Source organism: Enoplosus armatus, chromosome 6, assembly GCF_043641665.1.
Source record: "Enoplosus armatus isolate fEnoArm2 chromosome 6, fEnoArm2.hap1, whole genome shotgun sequence".
Classification (NCBI taxonomy): Eukaryota; Metazoa; Chordata; class Actinopteri; order Centrarchiformes; family Enoplosidae; genus Enoplosus; species Enoplosus armatus.
The window spans coordinates 8,894,618-8,911,254 of record NC_092185.1 but is presented as its reverse complement, the minus strand read 5'-3'; the positions used below and the strand labels follow the sequence as shown (position 1 = coordinate 8,911,254).

The 16,637-nt window shown below is 42.8% G+C and overlaps 2 protein-coding genes across 2 annotated transcripts; one reads left to right on the top strand and one right to left on the bottom strand.

Moving 5' to 3' along the window:
- Positions 1-7,022: 7,022 nt before the first annotated feature.
- On the top strand, positions 7,023-12,339 carry LOC139286255 (deoxyribodipyrimidine photo-lyase). The gene is given in 10 exon segments (XM_070906995.1): positions 7,023-7,256; positions 9,103-9,371; positions 9,432-9,757; positions 9,891-10,202; positions 10,364-10,536; positions 10,647-10,731; positions 10,788-11,020; positions 11,156-11,350; positions 11,465-11,690; positions 11,795-12,339. Coding segments are annotated over 10 exon segments (2,598 nt in total).
- An 822-nt stretch (positions 12,340-13,161) lies between these two features.
- Positions 13,162-15,726, bottom strand: LOC139286715 (glycine cleavage system H protein, mitochondrial-like). Its single transcript, XM_070907613.1, has 5 exons — positions 15,576-15,726; positions 15,273-15,355; positions 15,066-15,129; positions 14,575-14,706; positions 13,162-13,728 (listed from the first exon to the last, which is right to left on the bottom strand). Exons 1-5 carry the CDS (start codon positions 15,724-15,726, stop codon positions 13,631-13,633), a joined length of 528 nt encoding a protein of 175 aa, XP_070763714.1. The 3' UTR covers positions 13,162-13,630.
- Positions 15,727-16,637: the final 911 nt, after the last annotated feature.

Below are 16,637 nucleotides of genomic sequence, written 5' to 3'. Positions count from 1 at the left end.
CTTTCTGATTTTGTGGAAACATTAAAAAGACTTCCTATACTGATCTCCAGCATCCTAGTTAAGAGGTATCCTGTGTAATCTGTCTTTATATTATATCTGCACTCCTCTGTAGAAAGGGTGGATAGTATAACTTTATAAAAATACTGCTGTTTATTGTCATTCTTGGGTATCTCTACATAGGGGCCCACACTTTTTTTGTGACCCCACACCATCCCCCATCCACACTGGCACCCCCTTGTCAGTCCCCCTTCAGTACTTTACATCTATAATGAGATACAAATACGCATCAGCAGGACAGTGTCTACGCCACGCGTCACTGTGTGAATATTACTCACACTTATTAACTGGATTATGTTAATCTTTACACTCTCTGCCCACAGACAACAGACTCCCCATGATATGGGGGTGGTCACGGCAGTAAGCGTGTGTTGTCGTGTGTGTATGTGTGTGTAAGTGTGTGTGTAAGTGTGTATGGCTGTATGTGTGTGTTGGAGTGATTGCCATGTTGTCAAACTGATCTGCATGTGAAAGGGCGGTCTAATTACATCACTTATGCAAATGAGCAACGCACATATGCAAGCACATACATACACACCACTGACAGCTTACTACTAAGGTCAAAAAGACAGTGTGAGCTATCCTCTTACTGAGTAACACAGGGTGGCATCACCACCTGTCAGAGATAGACATGTCTCGACACAACACATAGAAGTCACAATTGATGTTTTGATACTCTCCTTCAGATAAATTAGAAAAAAGAGTGGATGGGTCAAGCTCATAGTAGACTAAAGCACTTAGACTGTTATTGGAAAATGTCCGACCACATATCCACTGATTAGTCTTTTTTCAGACTGAAACATTGATAGTATCCCTGTTGGAATGATTGATTGAGTCTGACACATTTTAATTACGCCCAAATTAAATGAATCGGCTGGCGGACTATAAAACATTGCTGTTTAATAACGAGCCCCTCCATTTGCCTTTTTTTCCTCCTTCCTTCATCCAATCCCATTTTGGCTGCCCGCACCAAATAACCTCTCTCCATTTAATGATATGCAAATGAATTTTCATGAACCCCATGATCCCATGCGATGATTAAACTGAGATGACATTAGCTGCCATGCTGCTGCCACTGTCAGTGTTTCTGTCTGCCTCCTTTCTCTCCCCCTATATCTACCATCTTTCTTCGTATCCACGACAACGGCCAACTGGTGATATTAAGGGGTTCATTGTCACCATTCCCTTATGAATTTGCTTTATGAGAGACGACATTCTGCGCATCCAGTGTTATTTCAGAGAAGTTTTTCCAACAGAGATGGAGCATCAGAGCACAAAATGTTGGTTCTCACGACACACGGGGTAGTGGTACACCGAAGACATGCATGTTACAACATGTTACAATAACATACAATTATTGTAGTGCAATAACATCCTATAGACGATTTTGGTAACCTTCCACATCTCTTCATTTTCCACTTCCAGTGCTCCCCTCCCACCGTTCCGTTTCAGTCTGGATCCAGCTCCACCTCTGCTGTCGTTTATTGTACTCCATTTGCATAATGAAGCCCAGGCTTAATTAAGATCCCACTGGAGTCTGGAGCCAAGGATGAAGGAAAGAAGGACGAGGAGGAGGGGAGGGGGGATCCAGCGTTCCTTAGCTTATCCGCACGTGTCCAAATAGGAGGCACAATTTAAGGGGGGCGAAAAGCGTTGACGAGCGATTAAATCGCTAATTATGATCGGCTGTTAGAATTAGTGTGTGGCTGTTAATTAGCTGCAGATGAGATGCCCAGACAGTTGCCCGCCCCTGACGACTGCAGCACCCTCCCTGACTGGCAATAGAGAAACACAGCTTGACACCCCGGAGATGATGCCAACACATTCCTCCCTTTGACACACACAGCAGTCTGAGGGGATATCCCTTTAAGAACATCCCAGGTGTGCATGTGCAGGAAAGAGGCTCTTCATCATCCTTGTCCACCCACTCCCACTGTTCTTCGTTAAGCACAAAATTACCCATTTTTCTTCTTCTTTATCCTGTATTCATTTTGCTCATTATTCCTCTTCTTGAACATACTCTTCCTCTCCATATTGGAATGGTACGATCCCTTGTCTTAGTTCTTTGTAGTGGGCAGCAGCTTCTTTCCAGTGCAGCAGTTGGCACTGAGTTGGCATCGAGGAAATGGTTTTTGTCCCTTACTCCCACCACAGTTGCATTTGTGGCTCTGGTTCCAACCTTCTGCTACTATTTTGTGTCCGTATTTACTACGCTTTTGCACAGCTTCTGGTGGCGCCCGTGAATGCCTCCCAGTTTGCGTTTGGCATGGTGCCATCTCTGTTTCTGGTCTCTCCCTTGAGGGGATGCCATCGCCAAAACATTTAAGGCATCCGAAATGTTCTGCTCACCGTATGGAGGTTTCTGTTTGCAAATGTGTGTGTTATGTTGGCTTGGCAGCGTGCCATCTTTCTCCCTGTGCCCTTGCCGCCCCTGAAAAGATGCCATCACAGAATCGCTGGCAACCGTTGCCTGGGCACCTCTTCTTGGTTTTGTCCACGCAAACAAACGGTGATTAGCAGCAAATCCTCAGAGGTGAGTCTCCTTGTCTTCGAATAAGACAGTTCTCCGCCGACCGATTTGATTGCTTCGGGTATGCCACGACTGCAGGCTGGCATGGTGCCCGCCGGTGGCAACGCAGCGGCTGGCATAGAGAGGAAGAAAAGTCGCATAATGGATAGAATGCAGGATTTTCCGCTGATATTTTTCTTCGTATGATCAACGGTCATTACGGAGTTACACCTTACGGTTTCATTGTATCATCCATTTCTCTCTTCAACATCCTTCTATGCTTCTCTTCATCTATCTACATCTGAGTCATCCTCTGTCTGCTGGCATCTTGCTCACTCCTATGCTCTGCCGTCCTCTGATATTTTCTATATCTTCCTTTTCTCTGCCCGTTCTGCCGTTCGTTTCGCCCCACTGTGCCTGTGCCAAGGTGGCACCATGCTAGTAGTATGGAGGTCTGTTTCTCTTCCTCTTCCATTCTTATTCTCCTCGCCCCTTCGCCCATGCCCATGCCCGCCCCCGCTCAAGTCCTGACTGGATGGCACTGTGCCAACCTGCCACCGCCATCGCTCTCATTTGTAGCTCATCCCTCCGTTGCCCTTCCCCCTGTCTCTACATTTCCATCCTTCTCTCTTCCCCTCATTTCATTCATCCACTTTCTGAATCATTTACCCTCTGTGTGTACGAAATGCTGTGTTTGTATATACACACACACATACATTACTTAATTGACACATACACAACTTTTCATTTCTTAAATGCACGCCGCAAATTGGCGGTCTTTGTTGTCATTTGGGAGACTTTTTTGGCACCTGAAGGAATGCTCAGAGCGACTGCCCTGTAGGTAATTACCACAGCAGTTACTTATTCCACTGAGACAAGAGGAGAAAGACGAAGAGAGAGTTTGGAGAAAGCTTGTGTTGTTTTAATTAACTTTTACCAACCCCCAACATGCGTGCTTCGTTTCACATCTCTTAAGAGCCTTGTGCAGGTTGTACTTGTTCACACACGCACTATACAGCAATACGATTGTTTGATTATCAGTAAAATCGACTGTGTGCCATTGACCTCACCCACTTAACTAAGATGACCCTTTCTCCCCTGTTTTTGTCTTTTTTCCTCCTCTTTAAAATCTCTCGTGTCAAACAAAAGCTGCTAGTGGTGGTGGAGGCATTAAGCAAATACTCTCATTAGTACACAAAACATAATGAATATGTAAATGATGTGTGTAATTTATGCATGGGCTGAGAGACTTGTTCTCTTTTCAGTCCTCCATTGTATTCACTCTATTTATATCCCCTTTCCTTAAAACTTCACACTCTTACGCCAATTCTCCTTTTCTTAGACCACATCTTGTGAATGAATCCATGGGGTCTCACTATTGTCTCTTTTATTTATTTATTTATTTATTGCACATTTCTCCTTGCCCTTAACCATGGTTTGTAGATTCTAGAGTCTCTCTTTTTTTTTCTCTGTTTGCTTCTTTCTGCTCACAGTCTGTCCTCTCCAAAAACAAACCCTGCAGTGACGCATTAAACCAACAACTGAGTGTTTGAACAAGGTCTGTCTTCCAGGAATATGAATACTGAATAATCTATCACATCCACACTTGACTGTGTTGTATGCTGTGTTTTCCCTTTGTCCCTCTGTGACTGTGTTGATCTTAATGTGTGGTCCAAACTGTGTGGTAAATTGAAGCGTGTCCTGATAGACGGTGAGTAGCCTTGCTCCTGTCTAGGATAAACACCTATAATACTCTGGCTCCCTTGGCAATCACCATAGCAACAATCCATGGTACCCACGTGAGTTGCATAATAAGATGTTCCCCAAGACCACAGACCATAAAGCGGCGACAAACTAGACACCCGCAGCAATGAATGTGAATCAGAAAATAACCATTCAAACGCCAAACCTCACCTCTGACTCATTCCAGACCAATCTTTTCTAATTATCAATAGGCTTGCATCACACAACACACACTCTCAGACGCACATGCACCTTCTCTCTGTCTCTCCAGACCTTAACAGGTGCTGATGAGCCGCAGTCAATGATTGTAATGAGCTATCGATCACCGTGGGAAAACAGAGGGACAGAGAGGGGTGAGGAAGGTAGGGGGAACCAGAGGACACACACACAAACAGAAGGAGGTGGACTGCCAGAAGAAAAAAAACCTTCAGATGAACTAAATGGAGACAAGCTACCCAAGGCAGAGTATCGATACTGGCTTTAATCAAGTCCTTATCTCCTATTCTGCTTAAAATAGAATTTATGGGAAAGTGCTTTCTGCCAGCGCAGGCTGAAGGGAACTGTTCAACTGTTCAGAGCAGCTTCTGGACCGGCTGATCTGCTCAGGATGACCATGCAGACGTACTTGTCATGACCAAGTCCAGATGCCAGTGAATGGCACTGACGCAGTATCTCTATTTTCCTCTCTTTTTGTGCTGTGTGCATGGAGTGGAGGCAGACAGCTTTAGGGAAGGGGGAGGTGCGTTGTGTGAGTGTGTGTGTGTGTCGTGTGTGTTGGCTGGCGTTTCAGATAATGAAATGCAGCAGGGAACAAAGAGCTGGGGGCCCCTATTCTCTGTGCTGCAGCTTCATTTTCACTCCTGTCAGTCTATGATTCTTCCATACCCTCTTTCTTGTGTACGTGTATGTGTGTGTTTATGTTTGTATGAGCCGTTTGTTGTGTGCACCAGTGTCCCCCTCCTCCTCCTGTTAGTATTCTGCATGGCAGATCCCCCTAATGTAATAACTGTGTCTGCATGTCTAATTTACAGCAGGAGAGAGTAAATAGCCTGTGGTTAATTACAGTACGTGTGTGTATGTGTGTGTGTGTATGCATGTGTCTACATGCGCGTGGGTGTGTCAGAATGATTTATGAGTTGCAAATAGCTACACCAGTGGCCCGTTTCTCCTCACTTAGTTTTTAATCTGTCTTTCCATTAATTTTCCTGGAGACGTTATTATGGTTTTATAACCGTGTGCACGAGGATGCACATGTGAGTGCACGTATGTGTTAATGAGACAGAGGTGTGGACATTTTGTGACGATCAAGGCTGCTTGGGCACCTGAGCTGCACTTTGCTTTTCCCCGTTTTTACTTCTCCATTTTCCTTCCTTTCCCCTTTTCCGGTGCTTCGTTCACTTTCTTCATTGAGAGCCACAATGAACACAGATCTTTATTGACAGTACACGGTAGAACATGGAAACAGCAGGTCAATCCGTTTAGCCCAAGGGCCGATACACCAATTCACCAATTTGTCAGTGTTAGTTTGAGAGAGAAAAGCAGCTAATCTCTCCTCTCTGCTCTCTATTGATCACACACTTAGACTCCACTTCTCTGTCTAAACACTATTGATTCTCTCTCTCTCTCAATCTCTTTCTCTCTCTCCCTCTCTTTCTGTCTTCCTCTCGCCACATACCACTGCTCTCAACACATCTTCCCTTCATACACTCTGACTACTTCTCAGATAAAAGCCTGAGTGATTGAGACTGTATGTCCTTGTACCTGAAGCCCTGAGTCACATTTTAGATGAACACTTTAGAATATCTTAGCATGAACAAAATAGACTTTGAGTAATTTCAGTAATACAGTATTATAAGTGGATCTTATCAACTACACACACTTTAGAGTTTGGTCTGCCAGTGTCACAAATTATTGTTCCCTGCTGTGTACATTCAAAAGCTTATGCATGGTCTCATTAAAAAAATCAATTACTTAGCAAGCCCTCTACAGCGTGAATACAGACCATGATTAAAAATTCACTGCTGGGTACAATGTCTCCTGCCTTTGTTTTTCAGTCTCACATCACAGGGTGCACTTGAAAAGGACTACATTCCTGTCAAGATGAAGGCTATGTAAAAATTATAGAATGATTATCTTAAGGGAGATGTCCCCCCAGCATTTTTTACATCACTTCAAATTGAACCAAGGATCCCTATTTGATTGGATTTGGCTTGTGGGGACTCCTGTCATGACAAATTTGACTTGAGACATATGATCTGGTAGAAGATTGATTATGTTGTAGAAGGAAGGAAGATGAAACAGAGGGAGAGAGAGGACACTATGACAAAAAACAAGACATTCCTATAACATGTATTATATACACATCTCTCTACCCTAATTTCAAATTAATGAAATGTAAACAGGGAATCCCAACTGTTACTCACATGCTGTGAAAAAAAGCCAGGCACCCAAGGGTTTCACCATCCTCCCAACATGGCTCTTATTTATTAGACTGGTACACCCCCTACTGGTGATATTAACCCATTACAAACCTTCAGCTTTGCAGGTTACAAAACACCGACACATGGCTTGTGTAACTCAAAATCAGCTGTTGTTTGGTAACCAGTGCGTGGAGCACGTTGGGTTGTAAATGCTCGGTACTAGACTTATCAGGAATTCATAGCAGTTTTACAGTATTTTATAGCGATACTTTATCGTCACCTTTCACTTGAAGATGCCTCCTTCAGCAGCGGCTGGTGCCGAAGACATTAAAGCCTTGGTGAGAAAGGTGTTAAGGGAAGTGCTGGCGGGTCGAGAGGATCCAGAAGGGTTCTTTGCGATGTGTGTGTCGGCCCTGGGACACCAGGAGACCCGCTCACAGTTCCTGTCCCTCATCCAGCCCCTGTCCACGGCCAACAGCTCCCTGCACTCCGTCCTCACCTCTATTTACAAGGAATATTTCTCTAAGGTCAGTGAGTGTTTGTTGAATTGAAGTATAGCATACCTATACAAACATAAAATGATAGAGAAGAAATAGCTATGAGAATTCTACGAAAACAGATCAGAGCAAGTGAGCAACAATGTTTTGTTAATATTACGCTATATAAAGTTTTTGTTTTATCTTACTTACCCCTTTGAGCTGCAAGTCTTGACCACTACGACTTCCACAAATTAGCTAAACTTGTGAGCGAAGCTGTCATAGCTAACATGTTAGCAAACAACTCTAGCGTAGTTACGTCGACATTAGCAGAAATAGAGCAACATTGGATCTTTCTTTCTGGCCACCTGTAAAATATAAGTGCCACTTTCAATGGCATTTTTGCCCCTTTTTGTCTATAAAAAATAGCTAACTGTTAACTGTTGGCTTGCTTAATATGCCAATGTCCTCACCAGGCATCCCTCTACTGTACTTGGCTCCCTGCTCACAGGAGATGTGAGTTATAGCTAGCTTGTGTTGTTAGCTCCTGACCTGGGAGCAGCCGCCCCAAAGTTTTAATACTGCTATTGTTTTGGCTTTCTCGATCCAAATACCGCATACAAAGAGTTCAAAGTTATGAATGTGCTGTAAGAAGTACTTTAAAAAAACTGATTCAAGTACAAGAATTTCATGTACCACTAATAAATGTTATACCTGAGTTTATAATTGAGCCACTTTCTCAGCCCTTATGTAGCTAACAGCTAATAGTAATCACATAATTTATGATTGCTACCAAGAAGTGTTACAACAATGTCATTAGAAAAACAACGAACCCTTGAAAGTAATATACACCTTTGAAGTGACAGATACATACACAATTTGCACACACTTTTGTACAACAATATACTTATCTATGTATATAATAAATGTGTAAGATTAAACAGACATGCGTTAACTACAACGTTTATTAAAAATGGACTTAGAGAAAGCCTGTGGTCTGGGCTTCTGGGATACTTAGGACACTCAGTGGGATACTGGGAGCTAATATTAGATTCAAGCCATTTAGGAAACTCTAATTTCACTAATCACAGATCTAATGACTGCAAGTGTGTTCAACACCTGCACACCCAGGTGTTCTCACTTACTCTGGTTGATTAGACCTCTGCTCAGTGCAGCTCTGATAAAAATTACTTGTCATTAATATAGTAGTATTAGTAAAACAAACAAACAAACAAAAATATCTGAAGTATTGGTGTATTCATAATTCATTCATAATTAATACTAACCTTGTAGAAAAGGCAAAGGTGTAAGTTTTTCTGCTCTTAAAGGTGGAACAAAGCTAACAGAGAGATGTCTGTCATGCACTGTCTGCACACATCCACAGAGTCCTAATTAGCTTAATTAAGTGAAATCACCTGTGTGGCTGTATGAAAGGTGTGAAGAGTCTTAAACATCAAAAGTGCAACAAGAAATTTACAGTGGACACACTTTAATTTCAAACCCTGTGAAATTATTTATTGTAAAAAAATTCCTTACTAAACATAAAATTGTTTTATTCAAAGAACTAAATGGAAGAGGCATTAACACTAGCTAGCTTATCATTTTCTCCAACTGCAACCTTGATAGCCCATAATAAAAAAAACAAAGCGACCACAAAACATTTTTGCATAGTTTGGGCAAAACACCAACGCTGGTGTTTTATCATATAAGATACAGTGCATACTTCTCGACAGTAACTGCAACAACTTGCTCTCTTGCTCTTGTTATGCTTGTTTGATTGTTACTATTTGCACATGTATTTGCCAGTATTGTACATGAAATTCATCATCTCTACCCCAATGACTATAAGCAGTTACTTTAACAGTACTAATAATGGGTTGTCCTAATCAAATTGTAGACGGAAGATGATGAACTGGAACTTGCATTGCATCTCTCTCTACTGGAAATGAAAGATCAAGAAGAGTCCCGACTTCAGCGACCTGGAGAGAGACCGAATCAGAGAAGCTCTCTTCAACTGAAATCAGTGTCTCAGCCTCAGGGAAGCAGCCACACCCAGCCAGCAGATGCAGTTGGCAGGAGAGAAAACTCCAGCTCACCACAAACTGTACCCTGGGTCAAGGTGAACCCACCACAGACACCCCAAAAGACTGAGCTTCACAAAAGCACGTATGTTGATAAATATAATAAGGAGACACCAGGGACAAGTCAGACTGTGTGTGTCTCTAGACCGTCAGGCTCATTTTCCAAGCAAGACACGGTTGAAGAAGGTGACCAAGTGATGGGTGAGGTAGATTTGAATCCATCTGAGAAACCAAAACGCTCTAAGAACAGGCGTCAGCGGCGTAAAGGTGCTGGCCAGCAGGTTGTAGGTTTGTCTGGTTCTCCATCAGCACCGGCACCGGTACTGCTGTGGTTCAGGAGGGACTTGCGACTTTGCGACAACCCGGCTCTCACTGGCTCATTGGAGGTTGGTGCACCTGTCATCCCTGTCTTCATCTGGAGCCCTGAAGAGGAGGAGGGACCTGGGGTGACAGTGGCTATGGGGGGAGCTTGTAAGTTGACCTAGTAATCAGTATTTACGGCAGTCTTTGTCAAAGCATCACTGCCCTTAGTGGTAGCTGTTCTTGTCATATAATTTGCAAGTCACCTGACTGTTGTCCAATCACATCTTTTCTTTTTTAACAGGTAAATACTGGCTTCATCAAGCTTTGGCTTGTTTCTGTTCATCTCTGGAGCGCATTGGCAGCCATCTTGTCTTCCTCAAGGCAAATGGGGAGGGGAATGAGGTTGGATCTTCTCTGCGTACCCTTAAGGAGCTAGTAAAGGAGACCGGGGCGAGAACAGTCTTGGCTAATGCCGTCTATGAGCCCTGGCTGAAGGAGAGGGATGATATGGTGGTGTCAGCCCTTCAGAAAGATGGTGTTGAATGTCGGATGTTTCACTCGTACTGTCTCAGAGACCCTTACTCTGTCAGCACAGAGGGTGTGGGACTCAGAGGTTAGTCACAACAAAATGAATTTAGTGTACTGAGCTTGCTTAGATATTTGTGGTAAATATCAAAGCTTGAAATATGTAACACAATAGTAACACAATAGTATATAGTAACACAAGCCTGTTAATTTTATGGTGAACATCTGTGTTTTTTTCTCTTGATTTAGGAATAGGTTCAGTGTCTCACTTCATGAACTGCTGTAAACAGAACCCAGGGTCTGCATTAGGGGTTCCCCTGGACCCTCCAGTATCTCTCCCCACACCTGCCCACTGGCCTCAGGGTGTCTCTTTGGACATGCTAGGCCTGGCACGCATGCCCCGCAGGAAGGATGGCACAACGGTCAGTAACTACAGCAGAGCAGTCCTGTATGCCCGAGCTACGGCCCAAAATACAATTAAGATTAGATCATCAAGTCCTCAGTATTTTTTTGTGTTCATTTTGGTGTTCAGATTGACTGGGCAGCTAACATTCGTAATTCCTGGGACTTCAGTGAAGAAGGAGCATAAACATATCATACTCTGTGTTTGTAGGAATGTGAAGAAGTGTGGTATTGATCTAACAGTATATTTTGGTTCTCCCATGTGTCCTAGGTGTGTATCGATATGAGAAAGAGTCAGGCAGGGCGGATGCCCCAAATACCAGCTGTCTGTCTCCATACCTTCACTTTGGTCAGCTCAGCCCACGCTGGCTACTGTGGGATGCCAAAGGGGCGCGCTGTCGACCCCCAAAGTTCCAACGCAAACTGGCTTGGAGAGATTTGGCTTACTGGCAGCTGACATTGTTTCCTGACCTCCCCTGGGAATCCCTCAGACCTCCATACAAGGTAGAAATCTTGATAAGACATTAACATAAACTTTTGGTGTGAAAGAAATATGTAAAGATGAACTACCCTTCTTCATATCACACTATGAAGAACTACATTTATTTCGAAGCATTATTCACCTGCTGGTATTTGCAGGCTCTGCGGTGGAGCAGTGATCACGGCCAGCTGAAGGCCTGGCAGCGAGGTCGAACAGGCTACCCTCTGGTGGACGCAGCCATGAGGCAGCTGTGGCTGACAGGCTGGATGAACAACTACACAAGACACGTGGTGGCGTCTTTTCTCATAGCGTATCTCCACCTGCCCTGGCAAGAAGGCTATCGCTGGTTCCAGGTGAGTTGTGCATACGTACAGGCACAAAATGCACTCACATAGATATCATATACAGCAACAAACAGTATAATAAGAACTACTTACTGACTGTATCCAACATGTACATGTGTTTAGGACACCTTAGTGGATGCAGATGTCGCCATAGATGCTATGATGTGGCAGAACGGGGGCATGTGTGGTCTGGATCACTGGAACTTTGTCATGCACCCCGTCGATGCGGCAATGACCTGTGACCCCTACGGCAGCTATGTTAGGAAATGGTGTCCTGAACTTGCAGATCTGCCTGACGAGCTTATCCACAAACCTTGGAAATGTCCTGCGTCTATGCTTCGACGTGCTGGTGAGGAAGTTACCATCATAAGGCTGTTGGGTCATCTGTTGGCTTCTTAATATTTCCACACCTTAACATACAAATCTCCTTTCCTCACTATCCTCACTGTTTAGGTGTAGTGTTTGGACAGACGTATCCTGAGCGAATAGTTACAGACCTGGAGGAGCGGAGGAGTCAGTCGCTGCAGGATGTAGCTCTGGTGCGGAAAGAGTTTGGACAGTATGTGGACAAGCGCTCAGGCTGTGACTTGGTACCTCTACCCCCACGCCTGGTCTCTGAGGCTCTGGGCTTATCACACAGAGATGGAGGTGCCGTGACAGAAGGGAAGCAGTTCCTGTTGCCTGTTATCACCCGCATGGAATTCAAACACCAGCAAGAAGATCCAGACGCAGATGCCGCGTCAAATCCCTACAACGCTGTTCTTAAAGGATACGTGAGCCGCAAGAGGGATGAGACCATTGCCTTCCTTAATGAGAGAGACTTTACTGCCAGCGTGATGTTTGAGGGAACCCAGAGAAAGGAGAGGCTGGAGAGTGATTATCGCAGAATGGAGGGGCTGCCTCGGCCTCCTGCACCCCGGGGCCGGGCCAGGCGAACTCCAACAGCCAAGGACAGGTTTTCTATAGTACCTGGTGGAGCGGTCGCCTCTCTCAGGTGACTCGGAGATCAAGACTGAAAGTTTACAGGTTCTAAGTGACCAGACAGTTACTAGTAAAATGCACATGGACAAAATGTTACAGAGCAATAGTTTTTAAGATGTGGCAAGAACAGGCCAAAAAGTCTCCTCTTGAGACAACTGAGAATTTACAAAATGCTCATAACATTTTGTACATCAAGTATTCTGTGTAATCTCAGCTATTGAGCAATGGTATCATACCAGCCTGGGTGACAAACATTGGTTCAATATACTTGATTTCAGTACAGCTTCCTTTCTTAAAGGCCCAATATGTATTTTTGAAGATAAAAATCTGGGGTGTTTCACATAAATATACACTTACATTGTGGAGTTTGAATTATAAGTGGGGAAGAAATGGCATTCGGTGTTTCTCAGCATATGAAAATAGAGGCGTATATTACAGTGTTTACGAACTGATGTAAACAGCATCGGGAAAAACAGAGTCAATGTGTGCAGCAGAGTACTTCAATCAAGTTGAAGGTGGTATCAGGTTCCAATCTTGTGTTTTGAGTTTTGGTTGTGGGGCTACCTTTTTGTATACTTTTTATTTGTATAATGGGTTCTAACTCTAGTCGACTGAAGCAGCTTTCTTTTCATTTATTTTAGTTGATGCAAATGTCTTAATATGTAAATAGCATATATATTATCTAACGTGTCAAGCATAATACTTCATGTGACAAGCTGTATTTTTAAAAAACTGCCCACATTTATAAAATCAATATTGTCTAATTTCCCTGGGGATCAATAAAATATTTCTGATTCTGAAGCCTGAATTTTGGGAAATAAATGACACACAGAAAACAGTGTTTCAGGAAATGTTTATTTGATCTAATTTACAGGTCCCATGTCTACAGTGTTGCCGTCATACATGCAGTGTAGACCAACATTATTAATACCATAAAGACCAAAGTGCTTTTTTTATTTAAGTCTAACGATGTCCTACAACAGAAATTCAAGTTTTGACTGAAATGTTTGGAAACTTCTATTGACTCAGTCTCTTCTGTTTGAGGATTTGAGGCTGCAACAACTCAACATTGGATGTTTAGTCAGTGCAGATTGACAGGTCCCCTAAAGTCAGTCAGTAGATAAAGGATTCCTAAAGTTCACAGCTCTACAACACTGGCAGGTCAGCAATCTGGAGCTCTTGAGCTCCCCTGGTGGATGCTAAGCATTGTAACTTGTTGTAACTGACACAGGCACAACTTGTGGATCTCCATGCCAGCGGTGTTTGAAAAGGAGAGAGGGAGCATAGCACTTATTAGGAGGTATGAGGTTAGTCCTCAATGGAGCGGATGTATCTCTCATAGGATGCTTCGTCCATTAGAGTATCAAGCTCCGCAGGATTGGCGATGGTCATCTTCATCAGCCAACCTACATTGAATAGGTTAAAATCAGGTTAAGCTATGAATCAAGGACCACGTCAATGTTTTTGCATACTTTTGCCCATCACAAGTCACACACTGGTATGGCATGGAAAATTGTTAGCAGTGATTTAAGGTACTTAAGACAGAATGGGCTAAAACCTCCAAAATCATTGGTATGGATCAGGTGCAGAGGAAAGATGGTTCACACTCGTTAACAAAATTTACAAAATGTCAAAGGTTAATTTTCACAAACAAAATGAGGAAAGATTGTACAAGATATTAATTTCAAATTATACAAAACCATCTTAATCTCCTCTATCCTGCAGTGGCTGTCTTCTATGTTATGTTGCATTACTGCCATCTACTGTCCACAAAATGATGAAGCTTGTAAGCAGTATCCTTAAAATTCACACCCTATTACTGAGAAGCATTATGGTTGGAAATAAGGGAAACAGTTTATCAGTATATATATGAATTCCTTTTTCAATCAATGGCATTTTCAAGTTTTTGGAACAAGTACAGGCAAAGCCTTCATCTGTAAAAATGTGAGCAGAGTATGAAATGTTTGTTGTTGCTTGACATAAAAAGCTCCCCAGTGTACTGACTCCAAACACTGGACAGATTTCTTTTGCAAGATATACACAAGTTGATGACTGCAGTAACAGCTTTTAAAAAACAGGTGTCAACGTACAAACGTGGTGACTTTGACCCCAGAGGGCTGTTAATATAGTCAAATACCAATCTACAACTTCACCTGTTAAAGCTCACATTTCACTTCCACTTCCAAATGCCTTCCTCAAATACCAGAGTGATGTACATGGACTGGATTACGTATTTTTGTGTGTGCGCTTACCATCTTTGTAGCAAGATTTGTTGACCAGACCAGGGCTGTCTGCCAGTAGTGCATTGACCTCAACAACTTCTCCAGTCAGAGGGGAATAGAGCTCACTGGCTGCCTTTACACTTTCCAGAGCTCCAAACTCATCTGTGACAATAGACGTTAGAAACATGTGTATTTACATCAATGTCTGCTCATTTCAGAAATATAGAAACTACACAGAAGGCATAGGCAAATATTGCTAAGTTATGATGACCTTAATTAATGTACGTGTTTAGTGGCATGAGGACAAAATTGTTATTATTAATTATTATCTTGCTTTAAAATGCAGAATCATTTATCCAGAAAAAACATGTTGATATCAATGCTTCGGAAAACACTAAAAAAATCTCATATCCCAAGATATATATAATATTAGCAACCCCAGCTACAGAGCATCAACAGTTTGAATTTTCTCCACATCTCCAATGAGATGCAAAAGAGTCAAACTCCCCTAAACTTCATACCTTGCTGAGCCAGCTGTGCCCCCACCTCTGGCAGTCCACAGTAAACTACATCTCCTAGAGCCTCCTGCAAGTGGCAGAAAGCAAGGTCAAAGGTAGTAGCAATAACATTTCCTTTAATGCGTTACTTTAGTGTTTGTGCATGTACATGTGCGTTTAATCTTGTGATATGTGAGCCTGTGTGAGTACGCGTACGGCCAGGGAACTTACTTGCGCAAAGTTGCTGATACCGACAGTCCCAACTCCGTCGTCTTCTACTCGAATCCATTCGTGTTTGTCTGTGAATTTAAGTGCTACAAGACAACACAACAGACTCAGAATACAAAGAGCCTCCCACTAGAAGAGTTTGAAGTAGTTTGTAATCCCCGACCAGTATGACAAACAGGAAAAATAACAGACAAACATGCAGCAGCGTCGTCAGCTCTCGTGTCCTTTTCTCTAGCTAATGTTAGCCTCTAGCTACCGAGAATGTTAGCTAACATGCTACAATAAAACACATTCACAGGGGAATACCTGCTGTTAATCGGCTAGAAGATGCTAGCGTTCTTCCAAAATAAGGTTTAGGGGCCAGCCGCAACGGAGAAAGCGTTGCCGACCGGGTAAGTAAAGGCAAAACTGTGGAAAAGTTGGAAGACAGGGAGCGGAATAGCCCACAGGCGGCCATTTTTGTCGCTTACTGATGAGAGCATGGAATTCTTCTTCGTGGATATTAGATGCAGCAGTAGCACTTCACTGCCCTCCACTGATGAAGACAAAACTACTGATATAACAAAAATGTGCTATATTAGCTGCTGTCATTTGGTGCGTCACAGTTTGAGACAGTACAGAGGACATTTTTGGCTCTGACAGGTCTCCTTTTAGAGCTATTTTCTGATATTGAGGGTTGCTCCACTGCCTGAACAGCCGCATTCACAAAAATTATTTATTTTTGCTAATAATCAATATGTGTAACTTTGGTGTTTGTTTTGACATGTGTACTTATTTGGTCAAAACTCACTATCTGTTAACAGCTCTGGATTATTACCAATGTTTCTTTATTTTGAAATGATGCCTTCCTTTGTATTTCAACTATCTTGCCATCCTGAGCTCATTTTTAATTATATGTTACTGTGGTATTATGCTTTACCCATCAAAACCACAAATTATGTGTTTTATTTTTAAGAGTAGACTTTAAACTGCTTTTTAATTTGCTTCAACCCTAGAGTGACCCAGGACCCATATTATTAGTGCAGTAAGTAAATAGTCAAATGTCCCTATTCAACATGAACTCATTGATGGAAATAGTGCAAACTGTTGGTGTGCTACTCTGCAAAGCAATACAGCATAAATAATGTTGCCCACTTTAACCTCCTACTGCCAATAATTGCAATGAAAATACTATTAATTCATTATTATATATAATGTGTTATCACTTTGCTGGATTGTAGGTTGTGCCACATGTAGTTCAATCTCTGATTTGCCACTTTCCAGATCTGGAATTCCATCACTGAAAACCAGCTGCAGTCTAACCAAGACCAAATACTGCTCTACACATCTGACTGTGGCAGTCTGTGGGCAAAATCAACATCAGTTTCA

Bases quoted from the DNA above. Each gene is read 5' to 3' on its own strand.
- LOC139286715 (XM_070907613.1), bottom strand. From the start codon at position 15,726: ATGGCCGCCTGTGGGCTATTCCGCTCCCTGTCTTCCAACTTTTCCACA. The intron at 15,130-15,272 runs GTAAGTTCCCTG...TGCCACTTGCAG, and splicing joins GTATCAGCAACTTTGCGCAA to GAGGCTCTAGGAGATGTAGT. The intron at 13,729-14,574 runs GTAAGCGCACAC...TATTCAATGTAG, and splicing joins CAAATCTTGCTACAAAGATG to GTTGGCTGATGAAGATGACC.